The sequence below is a fragment of the Archocentrus centrarchus genome, chromosome 18, assembly GCF_007364275.1.
Source record: "Archocentrus centrarchus isolate MPI-CPG fArcCen1 chromosome 18, fArcCen1, whole genome shotgun sequence".
Lineage (NCBI taxonomy): Eukaryota > Metazoa > Chordata > Actinopteri > Cichliformes > Cichlidae > Archocentrus > Archocentrus centrarchus.
The window spans coordinates 8,703,343-8,729,950 of NC_044363.1; the positions used below are offsets into that span (position 1 = coordinate 8,703,343).

Here is a 26,608-nt window from a genome sequence, read left to right on the forward strand (position 1 = left end):
ACAGCACAGCGATACCGTCCTCTAAGTAACACAAGGTGTGACTTAGAGGACGGGAGCATTCATTCAACACTGTTCTCCTCACTTCAAGCAGTTTATCAAGCTTACATCATGACCGTTTTAGAGTCATCATGACCTATCCTGTATGTATTTGAACTGTGGGGTGAAGTCCACTTCAGCTACTCTGGAGTGGGTCAAAATGCAAACTCCACACAAACCCAGCTATGGTTCTAATCTCTCCACCGCTGTGCTGCCTTTTTGTCAGATCAAATGTCTGTGCCAAGGCAGCCTCTGACCTCTGAATGACCCCTGTTGCCCATGTACATCATATGTGATCACTCCTCTAATGGCAGCGCCTGTGTCGGCAGCATGGCCACAGAACACTTATCTCCTTTGGATGGGTGTTCTCAAATTTTGAAATGTTGTTATATGTTTTGACATGTAACAACAATAATTTGGTTCTTTTGTTTCTAAATTTATGTACAGCACTTTGGTCAACTGTTGTTGTGTTAAAGGTGCTATATAAATAAACTTGACTTGACTTGACTCTTTTAATATTACATTGTTTGGAGATTCCTCCATGATCCTTCAAAGACCAGTGGGTGCCTGTCCTGGAGAAATATAGTAGGAGCCCAGACAGTTCTCTTGAACACTCTCACCCCTGTCCCATTAAATAATAATAATAATATGCACAGAAACAGCATGTACGGTTTCACGAGTCACTAAAAATCACAATTTTTCCTTTATTTGACCCACACTGCAAATACATCTGAATCGATGGGGGTCAAATTTAACCCAGAACAGCCTCAATGTCCCAAAATTTGTAGCACCTGTAAAATCGTATAAAAATGTGAAATATTTGCACTTTGTAATGTTTGGGTCACTCCAGGACAGTCGGGGGACATGGGGTTAAGATTGGAGTGCTCACAACTTATCAATATTACATTTTAAATGGTTACTGCAATTATTTATGATCATGCTTCAATTATTTTGTCAAATTTTGTTTAACTAATTGTTTTGTTGACCACAGCTGGGCAGAACTTGTGCTTAAATCTGCTACATAAAGAAATTTGAGTGGAAGTGAAATTTGACCCAAGAAAGTCTCTGAACATGAGACCGTCTAGAAGAAAGTTTAGCAAAGTTCATGCAAGACTTTTAGTCTAATTCAATATGTGGAAAATGATGAAATGCTTTAAAAATGGAACCAATAAAAAGTAGATGTGTGCTTTAAAGTTTTCCAATTAACCAACCTCCCTCCAATCAAAACCTATTTCCTACTGCGGAACCAATAAAAGGTAAATTGGAATTAAGTCCGCGGTCGTTTTGTGTAGTTTGATTTCATGCTGCATTAAAGCCAGAGCCTTTTTTGTAGCTAGAGGTCAGAGCCAAGTTTCATTTTCATTCATCCCTTATTCCACAAATATCCGAGGAGGTTTACTGTATTACTCTGATATATCTTAACTGCTTTGGTGGTTAAATAAATGTCCAGTTTACGATTAACAGGTAACATAAGGGAGTGTCTGTAGGGTGTGGTTTATTTACTCACCTGTGACTCCCATCACGGACAGGTGACAGCAGACCGAGAGCAAAAAGAGAGCCGGTGATGTCATTGTCCGCGTAAAGAAGCGGGTTTAATTAATCTCTCCTGAAGGCACAAATCGGTGGTAAAACGGAGGCACGTGCCTGATGAAAAGAAAGAAAAGAAAAAAAAAATCAGACGCGGAAATAAACTGTTGCTTCGAGTCGCCTCCTACTTTTTTTTTCTTTGTTATTACAATACTCAGTTTATAGTTGTCAGTACAAACAGTTTTATATATCAGAAGTTATCTCCCCACATATTTCTCACCTGATGGACGAGCGACCGCTTCCGGTCCGATTCCAGCCGAGCTGGCACGTTTATCCCACCAATGCCGGTTGATGAATATTCATTAGTACCAAAGATTGTATTGAAAGCACCGGTTCTGCCCTCTCGTGCTTAATCAAATAGACGCCGCACTGAGCTCGGATGTCAGCGTCATTTGCATGTGGCAGACACAACACAGAGATGTGTCAATGTTGTGCTGCGTGGAGTTGTTCAACCCGTCTTACGGTCGGAGCTAGTGATGGAAAAACGACGCTTTCTGAAGCGCTGAGCTTTTTTGAACCAAATAATTGGTTCAGTACTGAAGTTTCATTCAGTTCACTTGGGTGACATCTAGTGGCAATAGTAGTTATTGCACAGCCAAATGAAGCACTGCAAACGAGATTCACCTTTCAAAGTCAAAGTCTCTGTCAGTCCAAATGTAGACTGACATTACTTTCAGACCCGTGGGGGGAGTGATGTAAATCTGAATATTTACAGTATAAATAAAAATATAGACTTTCCCCATTACCAGCTGCCAACAGCAAACTACAACACAAAACATGTCAAGTATTTTTCATGTGCATGGTGGTGTGGTGGTTAACACTGCCTCAGAGCTAGGACGACATCTAAAAGGTCTGGGTTTGAATCCACCTTGTCCCGGACCCTTCTGTGTGGAGTTTGCATGTTCTCCCTGTTTGCATGTTTCCTCCCACACTCCAAAGGTGTGCACTTACTGGTTAATCGGTCATTCTAAATTGCCCATAGATGTGAATGGTTGTCTGTCTCTCTGTGTTATCCCTGTGTCAGGCTGGCAACCTGTACAGGGTGTACCCTGCCTCTGCCCTGAGTCAGCTGGGATAGGCTCTAAATCTATATGAATCTATGCTTTCAACAGCTGAGGTGACCCCCTTTTCACAGCACTATGTTCAACTAAAAAAATTCCTGGGAACTGTGTGACATGTTTGATTACACATGTGCTGCACGTGCTGATGTTCCACAGTCTGTCTAATATATTGAATGAATGTGTGTGACATGTTTATTCTTTGTGATCGGTCATAAACGCACAGTGAAAATACACAGGGGGAGGCAGAAAGTATCGTGCCGCACCGATAGGGCACAGTGCTGCAGCAGTGCTGCCCCATAGGGAGAAGGATAGGCGCATGGACTTCATCTTCAAATAAAGGTAAGATAATACATGTTTTTTCTTTTTTATTTATTTAAAAAGAGACCCCCCCCCCCAAAAAAAAAAATAATAATTTGACCTTATATTAAATATTTGGTTTTTCTTGTCATTGTTGAACAGTATGGAGGTGATTAAAGCACCATTAATAATTAGCATAATTAAAATTGAAATATAAGCTTCTATTTTGGTTTCATATCTGTGAACATCCAGGTGAGTCAGTGCCTCACAAACCTCACCGCATGTCACTGATGAGACCACATCTCTGTCTGCTTTTGAGTCGTCCCTTTCTACAGCTGGACTTTGGCACTGAAACAGGAGTGGCCTTCTGATCTCATTGTACATTGTGTACATTCTATTCTATTGTGTTCTATTCAGAAGAAATTGAAGAGCTTCTGTCTCCTTTTGTCAACATTCCTGCAGCTGTGTGTGACTGTAGCTACCTACAACCTGCTTTGGTAGCCTTGTGGAGAATGCTCTTATTTACATCTCAGGGTTTGTTCTTTGCCAGGTCTTCAAAAAGCCATGTGTGCCACTGGAGTTTTATATACATACACATGGTTCAGGAATGGTTTGAGGATATGTATACATTTTACTGTGCTTGACAGTATTTTACTCTTGACAGTCTATAGAGACCAGGCTTTCAGGTAGTGATGAGAAAAATGAAGCTTTTGTAAAGCACTGAACCACTTGAACCAATTGTTTCGAAAATAGGTTCATTACTCGAAGCTTCAATTATAGCGCCCTCTCGTATCAAAGCTTCAGTTTCAAACTCTCATCACTACTTTCAGGTCATCCGATTTTGACCTAAAAATGTTAAAACTTGGAATCAGAGTGTTGTGAGTTATAGACAAGCATCCAGATTCAGACTGCATCTGGTTTAGTTTTGCTGTTGATTTGTGTTTGTAAATCATGTGAACAGCGACTACAAAACCATGGAATTATAAAAGGATTCCAGGGAGTGGTCAAGCAGAGACAAATGTTTGAGTTGAACAACATGCAACAATAGAAAATACAATACCCAAAAGTTTAAAAAAGGATTACTATGTAAGGTTAAACAAAACAAGACAAAAAAACCGAATTAACAAGCATAAAACCACAAAATGTGCCTTTAACTTCACAGCCTTGAAGAGAAATAGTTAAAGAAAAAAAAAAAGGTAACATTTGTCTAAATCCTGGAAACTTAATATTTGTTCTTCAGGTCTTTTAATTCTGAAAAAAAGGCAGCAAAATAAAACTGATGAAACATGACCTCACTATCATGCTGCTGCATTTTCACCAACTTCAACTGCAGCATCTTCAGCTAAATTAGAAAGCAGCAGAGTGATATATTCCAGCGAACACTCAGTGCTTGATTATGTTGAGCTGTCAAGATCGCTATGCTTGGTGATCAGTTACTGTTCTTGTGGTTATGCTTATGTTTGTTGTTCTGAATGGCTGATTAAAAAAATGGACTCGTACTGCATTCCTCGCCTCTGTGAATAATTATAAGAATAAGGAACCCGCGGCAAGTATAGCTCAGAAATCCCACGCAAGGGTCACAACACAGAGCATTGCTTAACTTTTTGATTTATAAATAGCAACATGTCAGACTCAAGCTGATGCTTTATTTTATTTTTTATTTTTTCTGGCTACCTGGAGACAGTATGAAATGCTTATTATACACTGTCAGTACTTCTGATACTTCAAGACTTCTGATAAAGAAGGTCAAATTCCTGGACTGGAAACTGGACAAAACTATCCAACTACATGTAAACAAGAAAAAGTTTCCTCTCAAGGAGTTTCAATAATAAAATGCTGTGCTGTATATTTGATACTTGAGGTACAATTTGCTGGTAGCACTTCTGTGTGTTTGAGTATGACAAACAAGAACACACCTATGACAGCAGTTAAAGGTGCTGACAGTTATACTGCAGTCAGAGCCTCTATTTGTCATAAAATTGAGTGCAAGGTGTGAGGCTCCAAATGCAGACATCCAGAGGAAAACTAAGGTGAGCAAAAGGTGAGCCGTTTATTGTAAGCTGATGGGAGTTTGATATAAACACAAAACATAGTAAAAAGGAAACTTAAAACTAAAATACTGAAACCTAAAAACAAACTAGAGTTAGGAGATAGTGACACTAAGGGATACTGGGAAGAAGAACGGGGTCATAAACAACAACATAAGCAGATACTGTGATGCAGGACAATGAGAGACCGAGACAAATACATAGAAGGTTGATGAGAAATGGAAACAGCAGGGCAGAATGAGACAAGGCTGAAGAGAGTCACAGCAGACGAGACAAAGCGTGCAAAACTAAAGACAAAGCACAACAAACTCACAACATAAAGCAGGAAGTGAGAACTAAACTGGCGAGAACACAGACGCAGATCTCAATGAACGTATGGGATACTTGATAGAGGAGGGAGGAACTTTGAGGAAGGAAACATATAGGGAGAACTAAACTGGGATAAACAATAAAATAAACATTACACAAACCAGGAAACAGGTAGAATATTTAACTAGAAAGATAAAAAAACTAACTCAAAAACATGAGGACCATGAGTACCCCCCCTACCTCCCCAAACTTGGCCCTTAAATCAGCACATACTGTAAGCATACCATTATAGCTACAACGAGATCGTAAAAGACAAAAGAAAAATTACAATATTGCTTTAATTCCAGTAATAAGTTGATCATTGTTTTCGCTCTTCTTCAAACACTCCAAGTGCTCTCCTTTAAGCATCAGCTCGAGCTGCAAGAAGAACAGAAACTTTATGCAGTGGAATATTGTTTCAGAATTGAATCCAACATAAACAGCATTATACAATAACAGTTCTTTTTCACTCCTGCCACAACTTTTACCACAACTAAGGCTGCACACAGTGTTGGTACACAGTGAAGCTTTTATTTTTGGTTGTTTTTTTAAATTGGCTTTTCTATATCGTTGTTGCCATGTGAACCACATCTGATGTCACCTCATCAACCACAACACGAACAGCAGAAGCATCTATCATTTTTCCACTACTGAAATTACTGAACAGCAGACGAAAACTTTGTTGTGAAATTTTGCCCAGACAACATGAACGTTTGTCTTCACAGGGGGAACATGAATGCACAAACACACCTGAACTCATAATTCAAGCACAGCCAGGGACCCATATCATGAATTAGTTTCAGATAAATAAAACAAAAGCACAGGCTGTGTGTGGATGTGTGTGTGTGTGTGTGTGTGTGTGTGTGTGTGTGTGGTGGTAGTGGTAATGGTGGGGGTGGAGGTGTTAAACATCACTTATTTTTGTCCCTGGTTTCTTGTAACCCTGCACCATTAGTTCTGAAATAAGCCACAGCCTACAAAGTATTTTGATGATGTTACATTTAACATTAAAGGTTAATAACATCCACTCAGCATTTAAAACAAATTTATACAAATAAAATAAAAGCCTATATTTTGGTCTCTTACTTTCCCCAAACATTGTTTCCAATAATTTTGGCTTGTCCACCTGATCAATATGAAATGAATATGACATATTATTGTAAGGTTTAGGAGGTGCTTTTACCTTGAGCCCACTTTCGATACGTGTATATACATAGTATGAGGACACCAGTGTAGAGGATGAACAGTACGACCGTGCACACCAGCTTGGGCAGAGACATCGGAGGAGGAGGAGTAGGATCACTCCTATGCGTGGCTCTGGCTGTGAGAAAGAAAATAACCAGCATTAAACCTAAGATGTGTTTATATGTGAATATAAACACATCTGTTAGGTGGATACTCAAATAAGACAGCAGGAAAAAGGCCACTTTCACATGTACATGCAGTTATAACAAAGGCCTTTGTGAACCAAAAAGAACATCATGGTTTGCAGAACTCATCTGTGGTGTCTAGGATGACAAATAAGTGCAGTCAGAAATTTGTCATGTGTCATTCTTGTGCATATTTTTAAGCCAAAGCAAACAGCTGTGCTACAGTGTCACTCGGCCTGCACACAGGTGGTTCATTTAATGTTATTTCTTTGTATGTAGGGCTGAGTTGTGCTATATTCACACTGATAGAAGAAAAGGACAATATTACAGTGGACTTTGGTGGAAATCTTATTGTGAGCTGTCAAAAATTTCAACACGTCTTTTTTTCAAGCATCACTTTAATTTAGACCAGTTCTAATTCAAAGGGCAAGAACTTGTTTCTGTTGATTTTATTATTAATGAAATCCATCCATCCATCCATCCATTCTCTCCCGCTTATCCGGGGCCGGGTCGCGGGGGCAGGAGCCTAAGCAAAGAAGCCCAGGCTTCCCTCTCCCCAGCCGCCTCCTCTAGCTCATCCAGAGGGACCCCAAGGTGTTCCCAGGCCAGCCGAGAGATATAATCTCTCCAGCGTGTCCTGGGTCTACCACGGGGCCTCCTCCCGGTGGGACATGCCCGGAACACCTCACCCAAGAGGCAGCCAGGAGGCATCCTAATCAGATGCCCGAGCCACCCGACCCCTATTAATGAAATCATTTGCATTATAAAATACATTCGATTTAAGTCTAGGGAGACTCTTGTAAGATGTGAGCCACATGACTGACAAAGATAGTGAGTTATAGAATTAGATGGAACAGATGTGAGATAGATTCCTTGTTTTTCCACAAACATTCCCAATACAACATTAAAACATCACTCAGATGTACCTTTCACAGCCAAAAAACTCTGTGGTGACTCTCCCTTTGTGGGGTGTTGACACTTGTAGGACCCTTCGTCATACTTGGACACACTTAAAGTCATCTTTCCTTTGAGTGCTGTCCCAATATATTTATTGTTTTGGTAGATCGTAGCATTAAAATCTGATGTAGAAGTTTTAACACGTCTTTCCTTGTAAGAACAGTGAAGTGTCACAATGTCTCCCTCGGTCACAGGACTTGCAGGACTTTCCAAGATCACGACACCAGCTGAAATAGAATAACATTAAACTTGGTGTTATTGGTTACACTTCAGAATCCATCCATCCATCCATTCACATCCGCTTATCCTGTTCAGGGTCATGGGGGGCTGGAGCCTATCCCAGCTGACATAGGGTGAGAGGCAGGGTACACCCTATACAGGTCACCAGCCTGTCGCAGGGCCAACACAGAGAGACAGACAACATCCACACTCACATTCATGCTCTCATTCACACCTATGGGCAATTTAGAGTTTCCAATTAACCTAACCCCATTAAGTGCATGTCTTTGGACTGTGGGAGGAAACCCACGCAGACACGGGGAGAACATGCAAACTCCATACAGAGAGAGAGGGAGGGGCCTGGGCCAAGGTGGAATCGAACCCAGGTGATAGATGGTATTCTAGATGGTATTCTATCTGTGCTCCCCCACTTCAGAATCACTCCAGTAAAACAGAGAAATAGATTACATTCTACTAAATTATTTAAGTTATTACATTTGAAGCCTCTGCTGTTGATGGACAGCATTTTTATTAATGTTTCCAGGTATTGAGACAGTGGCTCAAGTTTTGTTTCAAACTTTAGTCTGTGTGTCTGTGTACTCTTTTTTTTTTTTCCCCTTTGGAGAGGTGCAGACAGACATTTGCCACCTGACACATGGAGTCTATGCCTGCTTCTTTCACATGATCTAAACTTCAAGTGAAAGAAGCAGTTTCTTTTTACTCCCACTGGTGCATGTATGTGGGCCTAGATAACAGTAGAGCTTTTGATGAACTGTTTTGTTCTAATTGTTGGTATGGCTGCCCATTTTCAACCCAAGACAACTGCCTACGTGGACAAGTGAACTAATATTCTCTAGATCAATATGACATGAATAAAAACAAGATGGTACACAATGTTTGCATATGAGCATGTTGCAAAAGTTTAAATGTTGTGACTTCTTTCCTCACTTTGAGAAAAATGAATGGAACAGAGCAGAGCAGACTCGTGCATACACTTGTCAGACTAAGATTTGTCATATTTTTTGGCCTCCAGCTATATTCAGTATATCAGATATAAATAAATGACTTAAGAAAATAGTAAACTAAAATATTCCATAGTCTGTAAGAAAGCACACACTCATTTGCCGGCCTACCTGCTACTGTAATGTTGGCAATGTTGCTGCACTCTCCTTGCTCAGACTCACACCAGTATAATCCACTGTCTGATGGGTAAACATCTGAAAGGATGCAGGAGGTCACATTGGGGTCTCCAAATCCACCTTTGCATGGCTGAGATGTTTCAGAGGAAGTGTTTCTCCTCACTGTCCAGTTGCTGGGATACCCTGACACTGCACAGCTCAGATGGATGTTCTCATATCGAAAGAACTGACATTTGTTTGGATTGATATTTATTGTGGCTGCTGGAAGTTTCAAATAGAAAACAAATGAGTTAAAAATGTATTTTGTTAATTAGAAAAAAACACACTTAACTCAATATGCTTTGTCTTATTGATAAGAAAATAGGAACTGGTGATTGGTTAGTTGTGCGTCTTTGTCTACACCAGGGGCCCCCAAGTTCCCCCAGATTTTGTCATGAAACTTTTTTGTTTGCTTAAATTTTTTACATATGCCAGTGTCCTAAAAGAAAGACGAAACTATTACAACTGTCCACATTTGTACAGTTGTGACAACACTAATTTAATGAGTAGGGTACACTGACTTCCTGTGTCAGCGTGCATTCAGGTAGTTTGGGCAGGCATCCCCATCAGCAGTTGTGACCTGATGGTCCATCAGTTACAGTCATTTGTGGATGAAGCTACGAAACAGAAATGTGACAGAAAGGACCTGTCCCTCAGAGGCAGAGAGGAGCGAAAGGAGAAGATAAACGAAAAAAGACAAAGGTATGTTTCAGTGAGCAATTACAATACTTTTTTTTTTGTAACCAACTCCAAACGTAGTTAGCTATCTCTAGCTATGGTATTTGGTAGGTATGGTATTTATCATGTCGCTATATCTCTATGAAAAAAACAACCTGTCAGCTTGTGCCACCATCCTCAGTGTGTTTCTAGTTAATATACATTTTGCTTGGATCATATACATTTACTGTCATGGTTCTAGGTTTATGACCCAGCGTTTTTAGTTTTAGGATTTTTTATTTTTCTATTTCTGTTGTTAATGTTACTGTTTGATTCCTAGTGTATTGTGGTTTTGAATTTGTCTTATTCTGGTAATTCCTGGTTGGTTTCATTGTTTATATCCGCAGGATTCTTAGTTTAGTTTTCTGACTTCTGTTCTTGGCTGTTGTTCACTTTCTAGTTAATCCTGTTTGAGTTGTCAGACTTCCTGTGTTTCCAGTTCTTTTTTGTGTTTTATTGTTTCTGGTTTATTCTCCTGTTAAGTTAATTTAGTCCTGGTCTCTGTTCCTTGTGCTGTAGTCTAAGTCCTCCTCTTGTGTCTTGTTAACCGTTATGATCTTATAACAGTGTAATAATATATTTCCTACACTTCTTGTAGCACTGGGCCCCAATTGCAGACCATTTGTGTTCAATGTTATTCCATTGATTTTCAGCAATTCTGTATGCTGAATGCTCCGGAATTATTATTTACATATTACAATTGGCTTATTTACTAGTCTGTAATTAGGTGCATAAATCACATATTTCCTAAAAAGCCTATGCCCTCTAGATTGGATATGGCATGCATTGATTCTTGTCCCACCCTCCTCAATATTATGGACATGGCATAGTTTCACCATGTGCATTATACTGAAATACAGCGTTATATCCAAGAAGCCAGGTGATACACATTAAATAGTTAAAATGCAGGAATATCTTAAAGACATTAAGGCCTGGATGACCTCTAATTTCCTGCTTCTAAATTCAGATGAAAATCAAGTTCTTGTACTCGGCCCCACAAATCTTAGAAACATGGTGTCAAACCAGATACTTACTCTGGATGGCATTACTTTGGCCTCCAGTAACACTGTAGAAATCTTGGAGTCATTTTTGCACATATTAAACAAATATGTAGGACCGCTTTTTTGCATTTGCACAATATTTCTAAAATTAGAAACATCCTTTCTCAGACTGATGCTGAAAAGCTAATTCATGCATTTATTAGAACAGTGTTTTTCAACCTTTTTTGAGCCAAGGTACATTTTTTTCATTGAAAAAAATCATGAGGCACACCACCAGCCAAAAATGTTAAAAAATGATATTCTGTAGCCTATATTAAAGCCTATATTCTTATCAAAGTGTCTTGAATAGGAATCAAATAAACACAAAAAAGAACTTTATCATATAATATATATCTTCTTTCAAATAAAAAGTGCACTTAACATGTCCACTTCAAAAACACAGCTTGAACATAATAAATGCCACAACAATGTGGTCTTATAGTAGAAAACTTCAGTGTTTTGCAAACTCTAATTCTGTCCAAAAGCATTCTATTACCAGGAATAACACAACAATACATGAGAAAGAGGCAAGCTCACAGCTAATGCCAGTTTAATATCATCATCATGCATAAGTCCCCCCATACAATGTTTTAATGGATGAAGGTTATCATTGTTAACCATAAAATATGTATGCTATGTGAGTGTTTCAGATGGCTCTCATGTTGCAAAACTACCACTGCAAACTGTCGGTTTGGGCATTCCACCGGTGCTTTGCGTGCCTCCAGTTTCTTGCTGTGGGGTTTTAAAAATGATTGTGGTGAAGGAGTTGCTCTCATGCCCAGACCCGTCGCTATGGGCGGGCCCCAGGGGGCCGTGCCCACCCACTGATACGCTTGGGCCCGCCCTGGCCCGCCCACCCAAGCCAGATCACTAATCAAGCTAATAATAGTGGTGCCCCCCTGTTGTATTTCATAAGCCCCCCTTAAGACTGAGATCTGGCGACGGGACTGCTCATGCCTCCGCTAGTGACGATACTCCCTGGCCAATCAGTGGCATGCTGTACTCTGCGTCATATTTTTGTACCGCCTCGGATCGCTTAGAACAGCCATCACCAATAGGCTGACCTCGGTCCAGATCCGGACCGAAATGATGTCTCAAGTGGACCCGAACCTAATACCAAAACAGAAATAACGACTTAATTAAAATCTTGTTGAGCACTTTCTGGTTTACCGGCGCAGCTTTTACAATCCTTATGGTAGTAGTAAAGCGTCCAAGGAAACCCACTGACCAATTGCAATCGAGTTTGGCTATACTACGTTATACCACCAAGCTGGTTCCTGCCGGCTGGTAAACTTTGTAACAAACTGGGTTATTATAGTTAACGAAAACGAACTAAATAATGAAAACTGAAACTGAAAAAAACATTTTCATTAACTGAAATAAATAAAATCTATAATTAAAAGCAAAAAACAGAAATTATAGATAAAATGACCTTTGTGTTCGTAATTTTATTTAAAACCCTTGTGGATTGGTATGAAATCATTTTTTCCGCTCAAACAGTTTAAGCTGGGAGCGACATCGGGCAACTGCTTGCGTGCTCACCGCATCGGTCCGCAAAGTAATGGCAGCGGTCTGTTGAGAAACCGCACTGATCCTTCAACATAACCTAACGTGCACCTCCGGAGAAATCGAACTACATGTCGGGTCCACACAGCCCACAAGGTTGTGATTAACCTTTTCAGTCCTTGTGCGTTGCTGGCTACTTTTTGGTGCAGTGTTTGAATTCATCAGTGAGAGAATAACAATCAGGAATAATAATCAAAGCATCAATATAACCTGAATGGAGATGCCGTCAAATCGCGGCGAGTCGAGTCGACCCACGGCGAGTCATTCCGTTTGGAAACGCGGCTTAATTCTCTTGTCTCTATGTACAATGAAATTCGCTACCTGCTCCTATTTAGTCTAGTGATATGGAAGAGTATTACATGATTATGCTCCCACTCACTACTACAGCACAGACACTCATGGCATATTAGGTGAAATTGGATAATTTCCCACGGCACACCTGACGATCTCCCACGGCACACTAGTGTGCCGCAGCACAGTGGTTGAAAAACACTGTATTAGAAAGAGAGAGCAGATTTCTCCCATATTGGCTTCTCTTCATTGGCTCCCAGTTAAATCTAGAATAGAATTTAAAATCCTTCTCCTCACTTACAAGGTCTTGAATAATCAGGCCCCATCTTATCTCAAAGACCTTATAGTACCATATCACCCCAATAGAGCACTTCGCTCTCAGACTGCTGGCTTACTTGTGGTTCCTCGGATACTTAAGAGTAGAATGGGAGGCAGAGCCTTCAGCTTTCAGGCCCCTCTTCTGTGGAACCAGCTTCCAGCTTGGATTCGGGAGACAGACACCCTCTCTATTTTTAAGATTAGGCTTAAAACTTTCCTTTTTGATCAAGCCTATAGTTAGGGCTGGATCAGGTGACCCTGAACCAGCTCTTAGTTATGCTGCTATAGGCCTAGTCTGCTGGGGGGTTCACATAATGCACTGTTTCTCATTCACCTTATTTACTTTGTTTATACTCCACTCTGCATTTAATCATTAATTGATATTAATCTCTGGCTCTCTTCCACAGCATGTCTTTCTCTCCCCTCAGCCCAACCGGTATCGGCAGATGACTGCCCCTCCCTGAGCCTGGTTCTGCTGGAGGTTTCTTCCTGTTAAAAGGGAGTTTTTCCTTTCCACTGTCGCCAAGTGCTGCTCAAAGGGGGTCCTTTTTGACTGTTGGGTTTTCTCTGTATTATTGTAGGGTCTTTACCCGCAATACAAAGTGCCTTGAGGCGACTGTTTGTTGTGATTTGGCGCTATATAAATAAAATAGAATTGAATTTTCTCTAATTATTGTGGGTTCTTTACCTTACAGTATAAAGTGCCTTGAGGCGACTGTTTGTTGTGAATTGGCACTGTATTAGGGGTGTGCAATATATATTATTTTATATATATATTTTTTTTTTCTCTTCAGCTCTCAGCGGAGATGGTCGCACTTTTCTTCTCTCCCCAGCCCTTCCTTTTTCCCCTGCTTTGCCGCTTGCTGCTTTAGAGCCTCTCTTCACACAACTTCCAAACTGGAATTTATAATTATGGATCTGGTCAGCTGGTCTCTGAACGCTATTGTTTTGATCAAATTTTCACCATGAGGAGACTGGGGGAAGGAGAACCCTATTCCCTCTTATTAATTGACATTCCAGCTGGCTACGTTATGGATTCCTGGGTGGTGTGGAAGATGACGTGCCTGGCCGTATTGTCAATGGAATACACACATATTTGGCTTATTGACACTGGGGTTTCTCCGAATTGGACCTGGAGATACCTGGCTTGTTGTTGCAATTAAGGAAGTCTAGGCAGCTGTCTGGCCTTGGTAAGGCTGCTTATGACGGGAATGCAGGAAGATACAGACTCAAACTCAGACTCTGTATATCTGGAGCTGAATCGGAGGGGTAAGATCTTGGAGATGTATGTATCTGTTTCTGCACAGCGAAGGAACAAACCAAGAAGATTTGGATGAATTGGATTTTTTCACCACAGAGAGGTGCCAGTAAGACTGAAGGCTGTCAACAAATGAATCAGTACAGTCTGTACCAAAACAAGTCCTAGAATCAGGAATTTGGCTCCCTGGCGGCCTTGGACTGCTGCTTATCAAATTGTCTCCGGGATGTTTGTAAACAGATGCTCTACACCCCCGCCATCCTGTCTTCTTCTGACCTGTGTTGGACTGATCTCCCTGACCTAGCTGCTGATGAACTCTACATCTTATCAGAACTGTTAGCTGAGGAGGGAGTTTGAGTCAGCCCCACAGTAGCCCAACCCCCCCCCCCCCCCCCCCCCCCCCTCCCCCCGCCCCCCCATCTCCCTATGGGTGTTCTGTTAACTGTAATTTCCCCACTGTGGGATCGATAAAGTAATCATCATCATCATTATCATCATATCGTCTACGATAATATTGTAATTGCCGTGTTAACAATGTGCGAGCTGACATTATTGAGTATGCTAATGAGGAAAAAAACAACAATCAAAGCCCTCGGCTCCACGCGTTCAGGACTTTATGCTTTAGTATAGGCTGCTGCGCGTGCGCATTGAGAGTGCCCATACTGTGCGCTAGCATAGTTGCCTAAACAACACACCTAAAGCTGGAAATGAGTGAACACACTGCGCCAGGAGAAAAAACTCAGAAATCGCCAGCCTCGCAGCCTAATTCCTTGGCGAGGAGATGGTTTGCAGTTTGCAGACTTTGTAAGAAAGCGGTTAGCTCAACAACCAACCTGTTCGATCATCAACGAGTATGAGTAATATGAAAAGTTTCAGGAACCCGCTGTCCAAGACAAACTTAAATCAGCTAAGGTGTCTGGCAAAACACACACTCAGCAAATGACCCCGACCAGCAGGATAAAGAGGAAGATGATGGATGGATGTTAATATCCTTTAAGTTAAAGTAGGTATGTTACAGTCACTGTGTCATAACCTAGCAATGTTCTCGGAGCTCACCTGTTTGGAGCCTCGGGTAATACGCTGAAGCGGTCTTGCAAAAAGCGGGTTTCTGATCAGATGAAGGTGTGTAGTTTCTGTGATTTATTTTGCTATAATGTAGGGGGAATCCCCCTGGACAGCCTCTTTTTTATTTTATTTTTTTTTCATTATTCTGTCAGGTCTTCCGTATTGAGCGATTGCTTTTGAAAAACTCATTGAAGTTTTTCAATTTACATTTGTCACGCCCAGGACACTCTTGAAAAAGAGATTTTAATCTCAATGTGTTTTTCCTGGTTAAATAAAGGTTAAGTAAAATAAATATAAGTTGATGTCTTAAAAATATTGATTTAAGTCTTTTACAAGCTTGCACTTCTTGTACAAACACATTTTTAAATAATGCAAAATATCGTTTATTATCGTTATCGAAAAAAATTACAGAAAATATCGAGATATTTTTTTTGTCAATATCGCACACCCCTACGCTGTATAAATAAAATTGAATTGAATTGAAAAAATGAATTGAAAAGGTTGAAACAGTAATGCATCCTAAAAAAAATAATAATCATCTTTAACCCTTAAGCATTAATAATGGTTAAGTTCAGGGGACAATGAAGTGGTATGAAGGGGGCCCCAAATCAAATCTTGCTTAGGGCCCCATCAAAGCTTGGGCTCTAACTCTGAGCCTGAATCAGGAAGCCCGAGTTAACAAAGACACTCAAATTTTCTCCCTTTACTCCCTGTCTGCCTCTGCATATTTCTGTTTCCTGCATATGTATTTAAAGACTCCGTTCATTATATTTCTGTTAGCTAAGCTTATATGAGTTAACTTTTGTCAAAGTCTTTCAGTTCTATCAACTGTAGATTTTTAAAAACATTTTTTATTCATTGTCCTTTGAATTTAAGGGCAATCATTACAGATAACTATAAACAATAACAGTAACTAGCTCATCTATGAAGAGCCTACCTAATTAAAATTTACTACGGAACACTAAACAATACAATAAAAATATTTTTAAATTTTAAATTTCTTACACAGTATTAGGTAGGCAGTGGTGATTTCCATGCTGCATCTATGTCTGCTTCATCTGTTCTCAGTGTCAAGGTTGCCACATCCTTTACAGGATGTGGTATCAGATCAAAACAAAAAAACACTCCTACTCTTTTCTACCTGACTGAATCATACACTGCAATAGCTCATTTCCCCAGGTAGTCAGGCTCCCCACCCCTTGGGGTCTCAAGAGACTGGACACAGGCTAATCTCCTGTTCATGTTTTAGAGTTGTGTGTCTACACTCTACAGAGTAACTTATTTTAATATGTCATATATTGCTGTGTAGCAAGCAAGTTGAAAACCCCACTGCAAGGGTTTTTTCCAGGAAGCATGTTCTAGCTCATGGGTCGGCAACCTTTAACACTCAAAGAGCTATTTCGACCTGGTTTCTACGGAAAAGAAAACACTGAGAGCCGCATATACTACCGGAAGCTGGTAGCCACTACTGGTTTCTGCAAATGATGCATATATTGAGAGATGAAAAATAAATAATAATAATAAAATAATTTTATATACACACAAAAAAAATAATCCAGATGTTTTATCGATCAGCTGCTAAAAGCATTTCCTGCATTAGTATATCAGCCACCTGTAGTTTTTTTCTTGAAGGCCTTTCACAGCTCCACTGGTGCTGAAAACTAATGTTTGACTATAGGTTTCTGAATACAAACAGGGCTGCAACTATCGATTACTTTAGCAACTGAGTATTCGACCAATTATTCTACTAATTAATCAGATAAAAAAAAAAAATTTTCGTATTAACAATTCATCTGCATATTTTAACTTCTGTACTGCAGATGTTTCTCTGTGTGAAAAAAGGTGGATGGAGCAGCTACAAAGTTCTCTTTTCTTCATGTTGCTGATCAGGTGGTTGATGAAGGACCTCCAGCTGTTTCCGGTTGCTCCACCTGACCTCACCGTCTCAGTATCGGCTCCGCCTCTTTGCGCTGCAGACAGACTGTGAAACAGCTGCTGTTGTTTTTGTTGAAAAACTGGGGGCTGCATGAACTTAACGCTGTAATACTTTTTATTTACAAGCATTATCCTAAATACGTTTCTACTGCAGGTCTAATTTTAGTCGCTAATCAGAGAATAAAGCATAAAAAAACATTTTGACGAAGCCCCTCGGAAGGCTTCTGGGATTACAATTGCTAGTGCTAATGACAGCCCCCTCAAGCAAACTGGCAGTGACGTGAGGTTTGTGACGGGTGACGCAACAGACTCGTCTGGAGTCGGATATTCACATATATGAACCCAAAATTATGCCAGTGGTTAATTATGCTTTAATCAGCAACATACTGTTCAACAATGATGGCAAGAAAAACAAAATATTTAATGTGAGGTCAAACTTTTTTTGTGTGTGCGTGTGTCTCTCTTTTTAAATAAATAAATAAATAAAAAGTATTATCTTACCTTTGTTTGAAGATGTGCCGATTCTTCTCCCTATCCTGCACTGCTGCAGCACTGCACATTATCGGTGCAGTGCGGTACTTCCTGCCTCCCCCTGTGTATTTTCACGGTGCATTTAGGAATAATCGTGTTACACACACTTATTCCATATATTAGACAGACTGTGGAACATCAGCATGTGCAGCACATGTGTAATCAAACATGTATATTGGTGATATAAAGAGAGACGGCAATGGGCATGCGCCAACCGCCTGCTCCATTTATTGTATGTGGCACAGTGCCACCACAGTACTACACTGGCTCACCCTGCATTTCTTACATGTGTTTGAACAGGTGATGCGTAAATTCTGCAATTTTGACCATCAAAGTGTTGAAATAATTTTTAAAACAGTTTTATAGAACACTCAAGTGGTCAAATGTATTTTCTCTTATCATTGTTGGTATTTTACTTGCCATGATGCCATCATGGCATCATGACTTGGACCAAGTCACACAGAGCCGCAGCATAAGGATGAAAGAGCCGCATGCGGCTCCTGACCCGCGGGTTGTTCTAGCTATTCCCATGAAAATTTAAACTGACCCCCTTGTTCTGGTGGATGTTACCTCCCACCAACAGGAGGTGCTATTGTTTTGGTGTTCATTTTATGTGTGTTTTAACAGCCAATAGAAATAATCCAAGTGAGCCAGCAAGGAGGAAATGTATGGAATAAGATAACTGTCAAAAAGATGTGTGCACAATTCTTTTTTTGAACGCTTGAGGGGAGGGGGTGGTTGTTTTTGTGAATCATGCATTAAATAAAGTTAACCAAAGTAGTATCCGGCCTGCGTGCTATTATATAGTCTATCCATTTCTCCCATCGTGAATCAAATAGATCTGTCTTATGATTTATTTCTGCAGTTATTCTCTCCATCCTGTATATGTCCATTATAATGTCCATCCACATATTCAAAGTTGGGCTTTCCTGAGTGAGCTATTTTTTGGTAATAGCCTTTTTACCAGCCACTAGTAGGATGATGTGTGCACAATTCTAACATTCCTATTTGTAATTGAGTAACTGTGCAGATTAGGATTGTTTTTATGTAACTATGAATCTAAAAGCTGTGAGTGCAAAGTCTTGTGAATACAACTCTAATTTCTTTGACTATGAACTCCTCCCTTCTGTGCGGACACGAATTCAAGTTTGTGAGTACGAGTCAAAAAGTGTTGAAATAACGTCACAGGGCGGAGTAATCGATCCTCCATATATGTGTGTGTGTGTGTGTGTGTGTGTGTGTGTGTGTGTGTGTGTGTGTGTGTGTGTGAAGTACAAACACAATTTAAGTCCATTTTGCATTGTCAGAGAAAATGTAATTATGAAAGGCATATCAATTGCATTTCAACATTAAACTAAATTCCTCAGGGTTTACAACTTAAGAAGACATCCATGTAGATGTCATGATAGAAATGATCAAGCCTCTGTCTCATTGAGAGGATAAGCTCCTCACCCCCCTCAAGTCCATGCAGAAACTTGCATATCCCTGGTTGTGAACGTGTGTCTTTCGGTTTCTCCCTGCTGGCCATGATGTGAGGATCTGGAAGAGGACCTGCAAAGTGAGATATGTCAATTTTAACAGATTTCATTATGTCATGTGACCTTGCAAACTATGACAGTCATATATGACTGTCATAGTTATGAAAAGAAATATATGAAAAGCAATACATACTATTCACTCTTATGTTTATCTTAGAAATACATTACCATCTTTAAATAGCTGGGGGCTCATATACATGTACACACACACACACACACATACAGGGGTTGGACAATGAAACTGAAACACCTGGTTTTAGACCACAATAATTTATTAGTATGGTGTAGGGCCTCCTTTTGCGGCCAATACAGCGTCAATTCGTCTTGGGAATGACATATACAAGTCCTGCACAGTGGTCAGAGGGATTTTAAGCCATTCTTCTTGCAGGATAGTGGCCAGGTCATGACGTGATGCTGGTGGAGGAAAACGTTTCCTGACTCGCTCCTCCAAAACACCCCAAAGTGGCTCAATAATATTTAGATCTGGTGACTGTGCAGGCCATGGGAGATGTTCAACTTCACTTTCATATTCATCAAACCAATCTTTCACCAGTCTTGCTGTGTGTATTGGTGCATTGTCATCCTGATACACAGCACCGCCTTCAGGATACAATGTTTGAACCATTGGATGCACATGGTCCTCCAGAATGGTTCGGTAGTCCTTGGCAGTGACGCGCCCATCTAGCACAAGTATTGGGCCAAGGGAATGCCATGATATGGCAGCCCAAACCATCACTGATCCACCCCCATGCTTCACTTTGGGCATGCAACAGTCTGGGTGGTACGCTTCTTTGGGGCTTCTCCACACCGTAACTCTCCCAGATGTGGGGAAAACAGTAAAGGTGGACTCATCAGAGAACAATACATGTTTCACATTGTCCACAGCCCAAGATTTGCGCTCCTTGCACCATTGAAACCGACGTTTGGCATTGGTACGAGTGACCAAAGATTTGGCTATAGCAGCCTGGCCGTGTATATTGACCCTGTGGAGCTCCTGATGGACAGTTTTGGTGGAAACAGGAGCGTTGAGGTGCACATTTAATTCTGCCGTGATTTGGGCAGCCGTGGTTTTATGTTTTTTGGATACAATCCGGGTTAGCACCCGAACATCCCTTTCAGACAGCTTCCTCTTGCCTCCACAGTTAATCCTGTTGGATGTGGTTCGTCCTTCTTGGTGGTATGCTGACATTACCCTGGATACCGTGGCTCTTGATACATCACAGAGACTTGCTGTCTTGGTCACAGATGCACCCGCAAGATGTGCACCAACAATCTGTCCTCTTTTGAACTCTGGTATGTCACCCATAATGTTGTGTGCATTGCAATATTTTGAGCAAAACTGTGCTCTTACCCTGCTAATTGGAGCTTCACACTCTGCTCTTACTGGTGCAATGTGCAATTGATGAAGATTGGCCACCAGGCTGGTCCAATTTAGCCATGAAACCTCCCACACTAAAATGACAGGTGTTTCAGTTTCATTGTCCAACCCCTGTATATATATATATATATATATATATATATATATATATATATATATATATATATATATATATATAAATATTCTCAAAAAACTATATATAGTTTTTTGAGAATATTTATTTACTGTTTATCTATTAGCATAACTTGTTCTTCAAATAGCCATTTAGATGATTGGGTGATGAATAAATGTGACTGCTGCCTGGGTCTTCTAGGTTCTTGTTTGTCTGCAGTGTTTATCTCCTGACATCAGACGGCTCACTGTGCGCCTTTCATCCTCGCTGAAGCTATTCAGCCTGGGATGAGCATCTTCCTACTCACGTATGTACCTTTGCAAGAGTTTACCTTCTTAGGATGCGGTGCAGTAGCGGGTGGACAGTAATAAACGCGCAGGTGTGTGGTGTCTGTCTGTAGGCAACCGAAACTGCAGGACGCACAGGCAGCACCGGGAAACCACATTTAACTACCAAATAACAAATGATTGCGTATTTATCGTAACAGGTTGCAACCCTGGATATACTAGAAGGACCTAATGAAGATTAGAGCCTAAAGACATTCTATTTGCAAAACAGAAAGGTCACGTAATGTTAGCTAACAAGCAAATTGACTAATGCTATCCTGGTCTATTAATTAACAACAAGAAAAGACAAAAACATGTCCCTCCATGACGTTCAATGAAGAATTTGTAGCCTTTGTCCAATTTTGAACGTGTTGTCAGTGAAAACTTGCTGGCATGTCATAGTGTTATATCCTAATACCGTATTTGTGGCAAATGTATTAGACTGTGTAAACTCCATCCACCGGAAGTAAAGATCCCCAGCATCGAGGCCGAACGGAAGTTGTGTGACATCATGTGAAAAGGGGTCTATACCAAATGAATAGCGGAGATGAAACAGTAAAGATAACAAGATTATTTTTTGTTGTGTGGATAAACTTAAAAAGATTGGCTCTTAGTACTTAAACAATTTATTTTCTGAAAAGAAATTACAGTCTTGTATCTTGAACGAATGTTTTTGACCTCAATGCTATGTATATTTGTGTAAAGATACTAAAATGATTTTTTATTGTTGATTTCACAGATTCAGTTATGTTAGATTTACTTCACCGCAGAATCATTTTTATCAGTGTAAAAAAGTACAGGCTCTGAAATGTACTCAAAGTAAGAAAGTAAAAGTAGTTCTTTGGAGGATGTTTCTACCTGCTATTTTTCCGTAAAGCTAACTGAACCCCATTATATATTATTGTAAGAATATAAAATAACACACGAGAATACAAATGTTATTCCAATCTAAATTTTAATTCTAATGACCGCACTGACCTGCTGCTGCTGCTCTGAGGTTTACTGCTCTGTGTGGATGAACTGAACTCACAAAGATGTAACCCAGTATTTCACAGCTATCTGAGCTGATCTCCATCCCCTACACTGACAGCATACAGGCTGTAGAAATGTTGGATTCAGTGAATGAATCTCAGCATCAGCAGCTTTGATTCAAACTCATCTCTGCTGCACTGATGTAACCTGTAACTCTGACCATGAACACAGCCTCTGTGCACCAACACAGAGCTTTACTGTAAATACAGTACAACAAGCTAACCTGTTTATTACGTACTAAACTGCAGTATTTTCATACAATCTTTGAATAACAAAAATTCAGCATACTTCAGTTTGTTTTGCAGTTCTTACCTTTAATTCTAACCTCTCTTTTTTCCTCTCCTGTCCTCTTTCTTACATCATTCTCCATCAGAGTGAACTTCTCTCTCTCTCGTTGCTCTCCCTGGAAATATAGTAGTTCTTCTTTTAGCTAGCAGACACACTGTGTGACAAACTGCACACACTTGCATTTACCTGACACACGTTACTCCCTTTATGCTCGCTCCTCTTCAGTAGCGCTAGCTAAGCTGTTTATGTCCCGCGAGCACAACTTACGGACTCGGTCCGGCCCGCTGATTATAGCACTATAAATGAATGGGTTACATAAATCATATGGGTTTGTGTATTTAAGCCCTTTGTATGCAGTAAGCCCCGGTGATGGAGGATTCGCCAGTACAACTGTCTCTTCTGTGTCATTATTCCTCCGTTTAGGCTCAGATCGTTTGATGTTTGACGGAAATGAAAACTTATGTCAGACGCGTTAAAAAGTAACGAGTCTGTTCTGAAAATGTAAGAAGCAGAAAGTACAGATACTTGTGTAAAAATGTAGGGAGTAAAAGTAAAAAGTAGTCAGAAAAATAAATACTCAGATACCTGAAAAATCTTCTTAAGTACAGCACTTCCTACCTCTGCTCACTGAAGCCTGTCCATACATCCATCCTCTCCTGCTTATCCTTTTCAGGGTGGGTGCTTTGGCTATACATTCATTAATACAAGTACACCATAGTACACCGTTTGAAGCGATTGTGCCGGAGTTGTGTCGAGGCTTCGAAACAATCTGAAACACATCTCTATAGTGACACTTTAGCTCATTCCACATCTGTATAATGACATTCTCTGAAACAATGAAACGCACAAGTGCTGAACAATTGCAAGCGAGGGTACTTATTACACCACACTATCAATAATTATGATCTGCACATGTTTTGGGAGAAACCGCCATCCAACAAAGCAAGAAAAACTCACTTGTCAAAGACCGCAAGCTGTGACTGTAAAGAATTGTGTTTTAATATGTGTTTCAGTTGCTTATTAATTCAGTGTAATGCACAACAAATAAAGTATGAAATAAAATATTTTGTAACAAGGCTGTTGTTCCTTGTGACGACAACACAGGTCTGGTGGATTTGAATGTCACCTACAAATCTACTTATGCTCATGGAAATTAAGGAAGGGAAACTCAAGAAACAACTGTCATATGTAAAGATTTTTATTCAAAAATATTATTTCCTCAGCTGTTTTGGAGCTCAGTCGACATCTTTTTTTGCTAATCACCTCTCCAGCTTTGGAAAAAATCCGTTCACATGGCACACTTGTGGCAGGGATGCAAAGATATTTTTTTGCTAATAAATAAAGGTGAGGATAAACAGCATGTCGTTCCTGCCAATAAATCAGTGGATCCTCTGGTTGTGGAAGAAATGCATCTGTTAGGTATTTCTTGACCTCTACTGTGGCATCAGCAGTTGCACTGTGGGTACTCTGCGTTTCCATAACCCAGCTGTCAAAAAGTTCCCACAAACTGTCTGTCGAAGGTTTTATGGCCGTGGTTGAAGCTGCCACTTCTTCTGCTGCTGCTGCTGCTGGTGCTGCTGGTGGTGGGCCTGCAGATGTTGATGGCTGTGGTTCTGAGTAAATTAAAACAATTTTAATGGTAGGATCAGCCAGTTAGTTATACAGTATAGGCATAGCAAACACATAATTTGCATTATTTCTGATATCACCTCATACAGTGAAATGAAAATAAACTGCTTACCGTCATTTGCTGGTACGATGGCTGAGCGCATCAGTGAAGCACACTCCAGAGTCAGGGTCCTCTCTGCTTCCTGGGCTTTCATCGGATTCCCAAAAGCTAGATTTTTAAACCTTGGGTCAAGCAATGTGGCCAAGGAAAACACCCGGAATGACTCGTATGTCCCACATCCAGTGTGAGGCCATCCTTCAAATGTGAGCCTAATGTAGAAAACAGGAACAAAACATAAAATATAAATAAAATTAACTGACATATCTTGATGGTTATGATCAATTATGCTCCACCTCCAAGGCTATCCTGTTACTGGAACTTACCTAGTTGTATAGCAGGCTCTAGTCCTACATGTTTAATTGTTGCTGGCAGTTTGTACTGCAGCATTCTGTACAGTGGGACCAGTTTTGATGCTGACACTCTCTGCTCCTCTGACATTTCTGTTGTTGCAAGCTTAAATGGTTGAAGGATGCATTGTTGAATGAGTCCATGTTCACAACTTGTCAGTGGAACAATATCACTGCTGAGATTGTAAAGTGCAGCACCCACAGGCTCACGTTGCTCATACAGCCGTTGCAGCATGTCAGATGTGCTGTTCCATCTTGTCCACCTCTTGAATCAGTTTTACTGGTGGTTTGCCCATCAAGCCCTGCATGTTCACCAGTTTGTCTTTGGCCTTGGTGCTGGATCTGAACAATCCAACTATTTTTCGGGCTTTGTTGCGGATTTCTAGCAGAGCAGGTGTCTGGTCGAGAGCCTTCTTTACAATAAGATTAAGAGTGCGCGCAAAGCAGGGAACATGGCGGAGGTTGAGTAACTGAACACTTAAAGCCATGTTTGCTGCGTTATCAGTGACAAGGCACTGAACTTTTGATGTTATTCCCCACTCAGCCATGAGCACACTTTCTGCCTCCATTATGTGCTCAGCTGTGTGGGACTGCTGAAACCTGGTCACCCCAAGCAGAACTGTTGCCATCTTTGTGTCACTTGTGATATAGTGGCAAGTCACACCAAGTTATCATCCATGTTTATGGAAGACCACATGTCAGCCATAAGACTACCAAAATCAGCCTTCTGTAGGTCTGCCTTCACTTTCTCCTTGGTGATCTTGAACTGCTCCTCCATCATTTCTTTGAGTGCTTTTCCTGATGGCAGGTTGTAGCTGGGGTCAAGCTTTTGGACAAAGGCCCTAAAACCTTCATCCTCCACAATAGTGAAGGGCTGCAAGTCCTTCACCACCAAATTCACCAGAGCCTCATCCAACTCTTTCTGTCTGCCTTTTAAAAGAGAACATAAAATCAATCCCAAAAGAGGAAATGTAGCGTAAAAGTAAGTGAATCTTAAAAAAACCACTTTGGGTATGAGGCTGTCACTTGGCCATACAACAGCATTGCCAAAATACGCTAAACAACCAAGCTGTGTTATAGGGAGTTTCTGTTCAGTGTGCTGTCACATTTCCATCTGAAAATAATATAGTCTTTGGGAACTACAGTTAATATTATGTCAAATACACACAGACACAAATATATTGTGCCTTTGGTGGTTTTTGCATAAATTCAGACAGGCAGGAAACATATTGATTCAATACAATTCTCATTTTTCAGCATTTGTTTGCTATTTCAGTGTTGACAATGGAGTCCTGTAATGTGGCTGAGATTTATCATTGTTTGGGCATTACTGAGTCCCATTTCAAACTGTGGCCATTCTCAGTGAGTTTTAATGCATTAAGGCTCAATCTGAATAATCTTTCAAACAATGCATACCTTGATTAGATGGCCCAGGAGCAGGCCTACGTACAGAGGGAACATTACCTCCCTCTGAACCCTCTAAAATAGCAGGATGGGCACTCCTCAAATGGCGCATCATAGAAGATGTATTATTGCAGTAGGCCAGCTGCTTAGCACAAATCATACACCTGCCTTTATTTGGTGTTTCCAAATGGAAATGCTCCCACACTACAGATCGGATCTCTTACAGGGATGTTCCATCTGAATCTATCTAGTCTATGTGACTACACCTGAAATTGCTGTACTGTCTCGTACCTATCTTTATCTCGCTGCTACTATCACTAACTACATTTTAAGCTGAATTAATTTAATGTAATCCTACCTGTCTGCTTTTAAGTAACCTATGAATAAATATTCTAACTCGACTAATCTATCACTCACTAAATCACGCTCTCAATTGCAATGTCACTATCAAATTCTTCCTCCTCTCTCAAAACCTCTCGCCTCATAAAAAAACCCTCGAAGTTTCGATGTGCTTGGGTTGACTTTTATGCTTCTGGAAGCGGGTGAGCCACCTATCAGAGCTACAGTGAAATGCACCAAAGCCTCGCTTTGCCACGGTCACGTGACATGGGTGTTTTGAACCAGGTTTCAAG

General features: G+C 40.5%; 1 protein-coding gene across 1 annotated transcript; it reads right to left on the reverse strand.

Annotated features, from left to right (window-relative positions):
- Window positions 1-5,630: 5,630 nt before the first annotated feature.
- LOC115796698 (uncharacterized) lies at window positions 5,631-16,410 on the reverse strand. Its single transcript, XM_030753078.1, has 5 exons — window positions 16,362-16,410; window positions 9,057-9,323; window positions 7,674-7,931; window positions 6,561-6,698; window positions 5,631-5,755 (listed from the first exon to the last, which is right to left on the reverse strand). Exons 1-5 carry the CDS (start codon window positions 16,390-16,392, stop codon window positions 5,739-5,741), a joined length of 711 nt encoding a protein of 236 aa, XP_030608938.1. The 5' UTR covers window positions 16,393-16,410; the 3' UTR covers window positions 5,631-5,738.
- Window positions 16,411-26,608: the final 10,198 nt, after the last annotated feature.

Excerpts from the sequence above, each read along its gene's own strand:
- LOC115796698 (XM_030753078.1), bottom strand. The coding sequence starts at position 16,392 with ATGGAAATCACCACTGCCTACCTAATACTGT. Across the intron at positions 7,932-9,056 it reads TGCCAACATTACAGTAGCAG|CTGGTGTCGTGATCTTGGAA; the intron begins GTAGGCCGGCAA and ends ATTCTATTTCAG. Across the intron at positions 6,699-7,673 it reads GAGTTTTTTGGCTGTGAAAG|CCAGAGCCACGCATAGGAGT; the intron begins GTACATCTGAGT and ends TCTTTCTCACAG.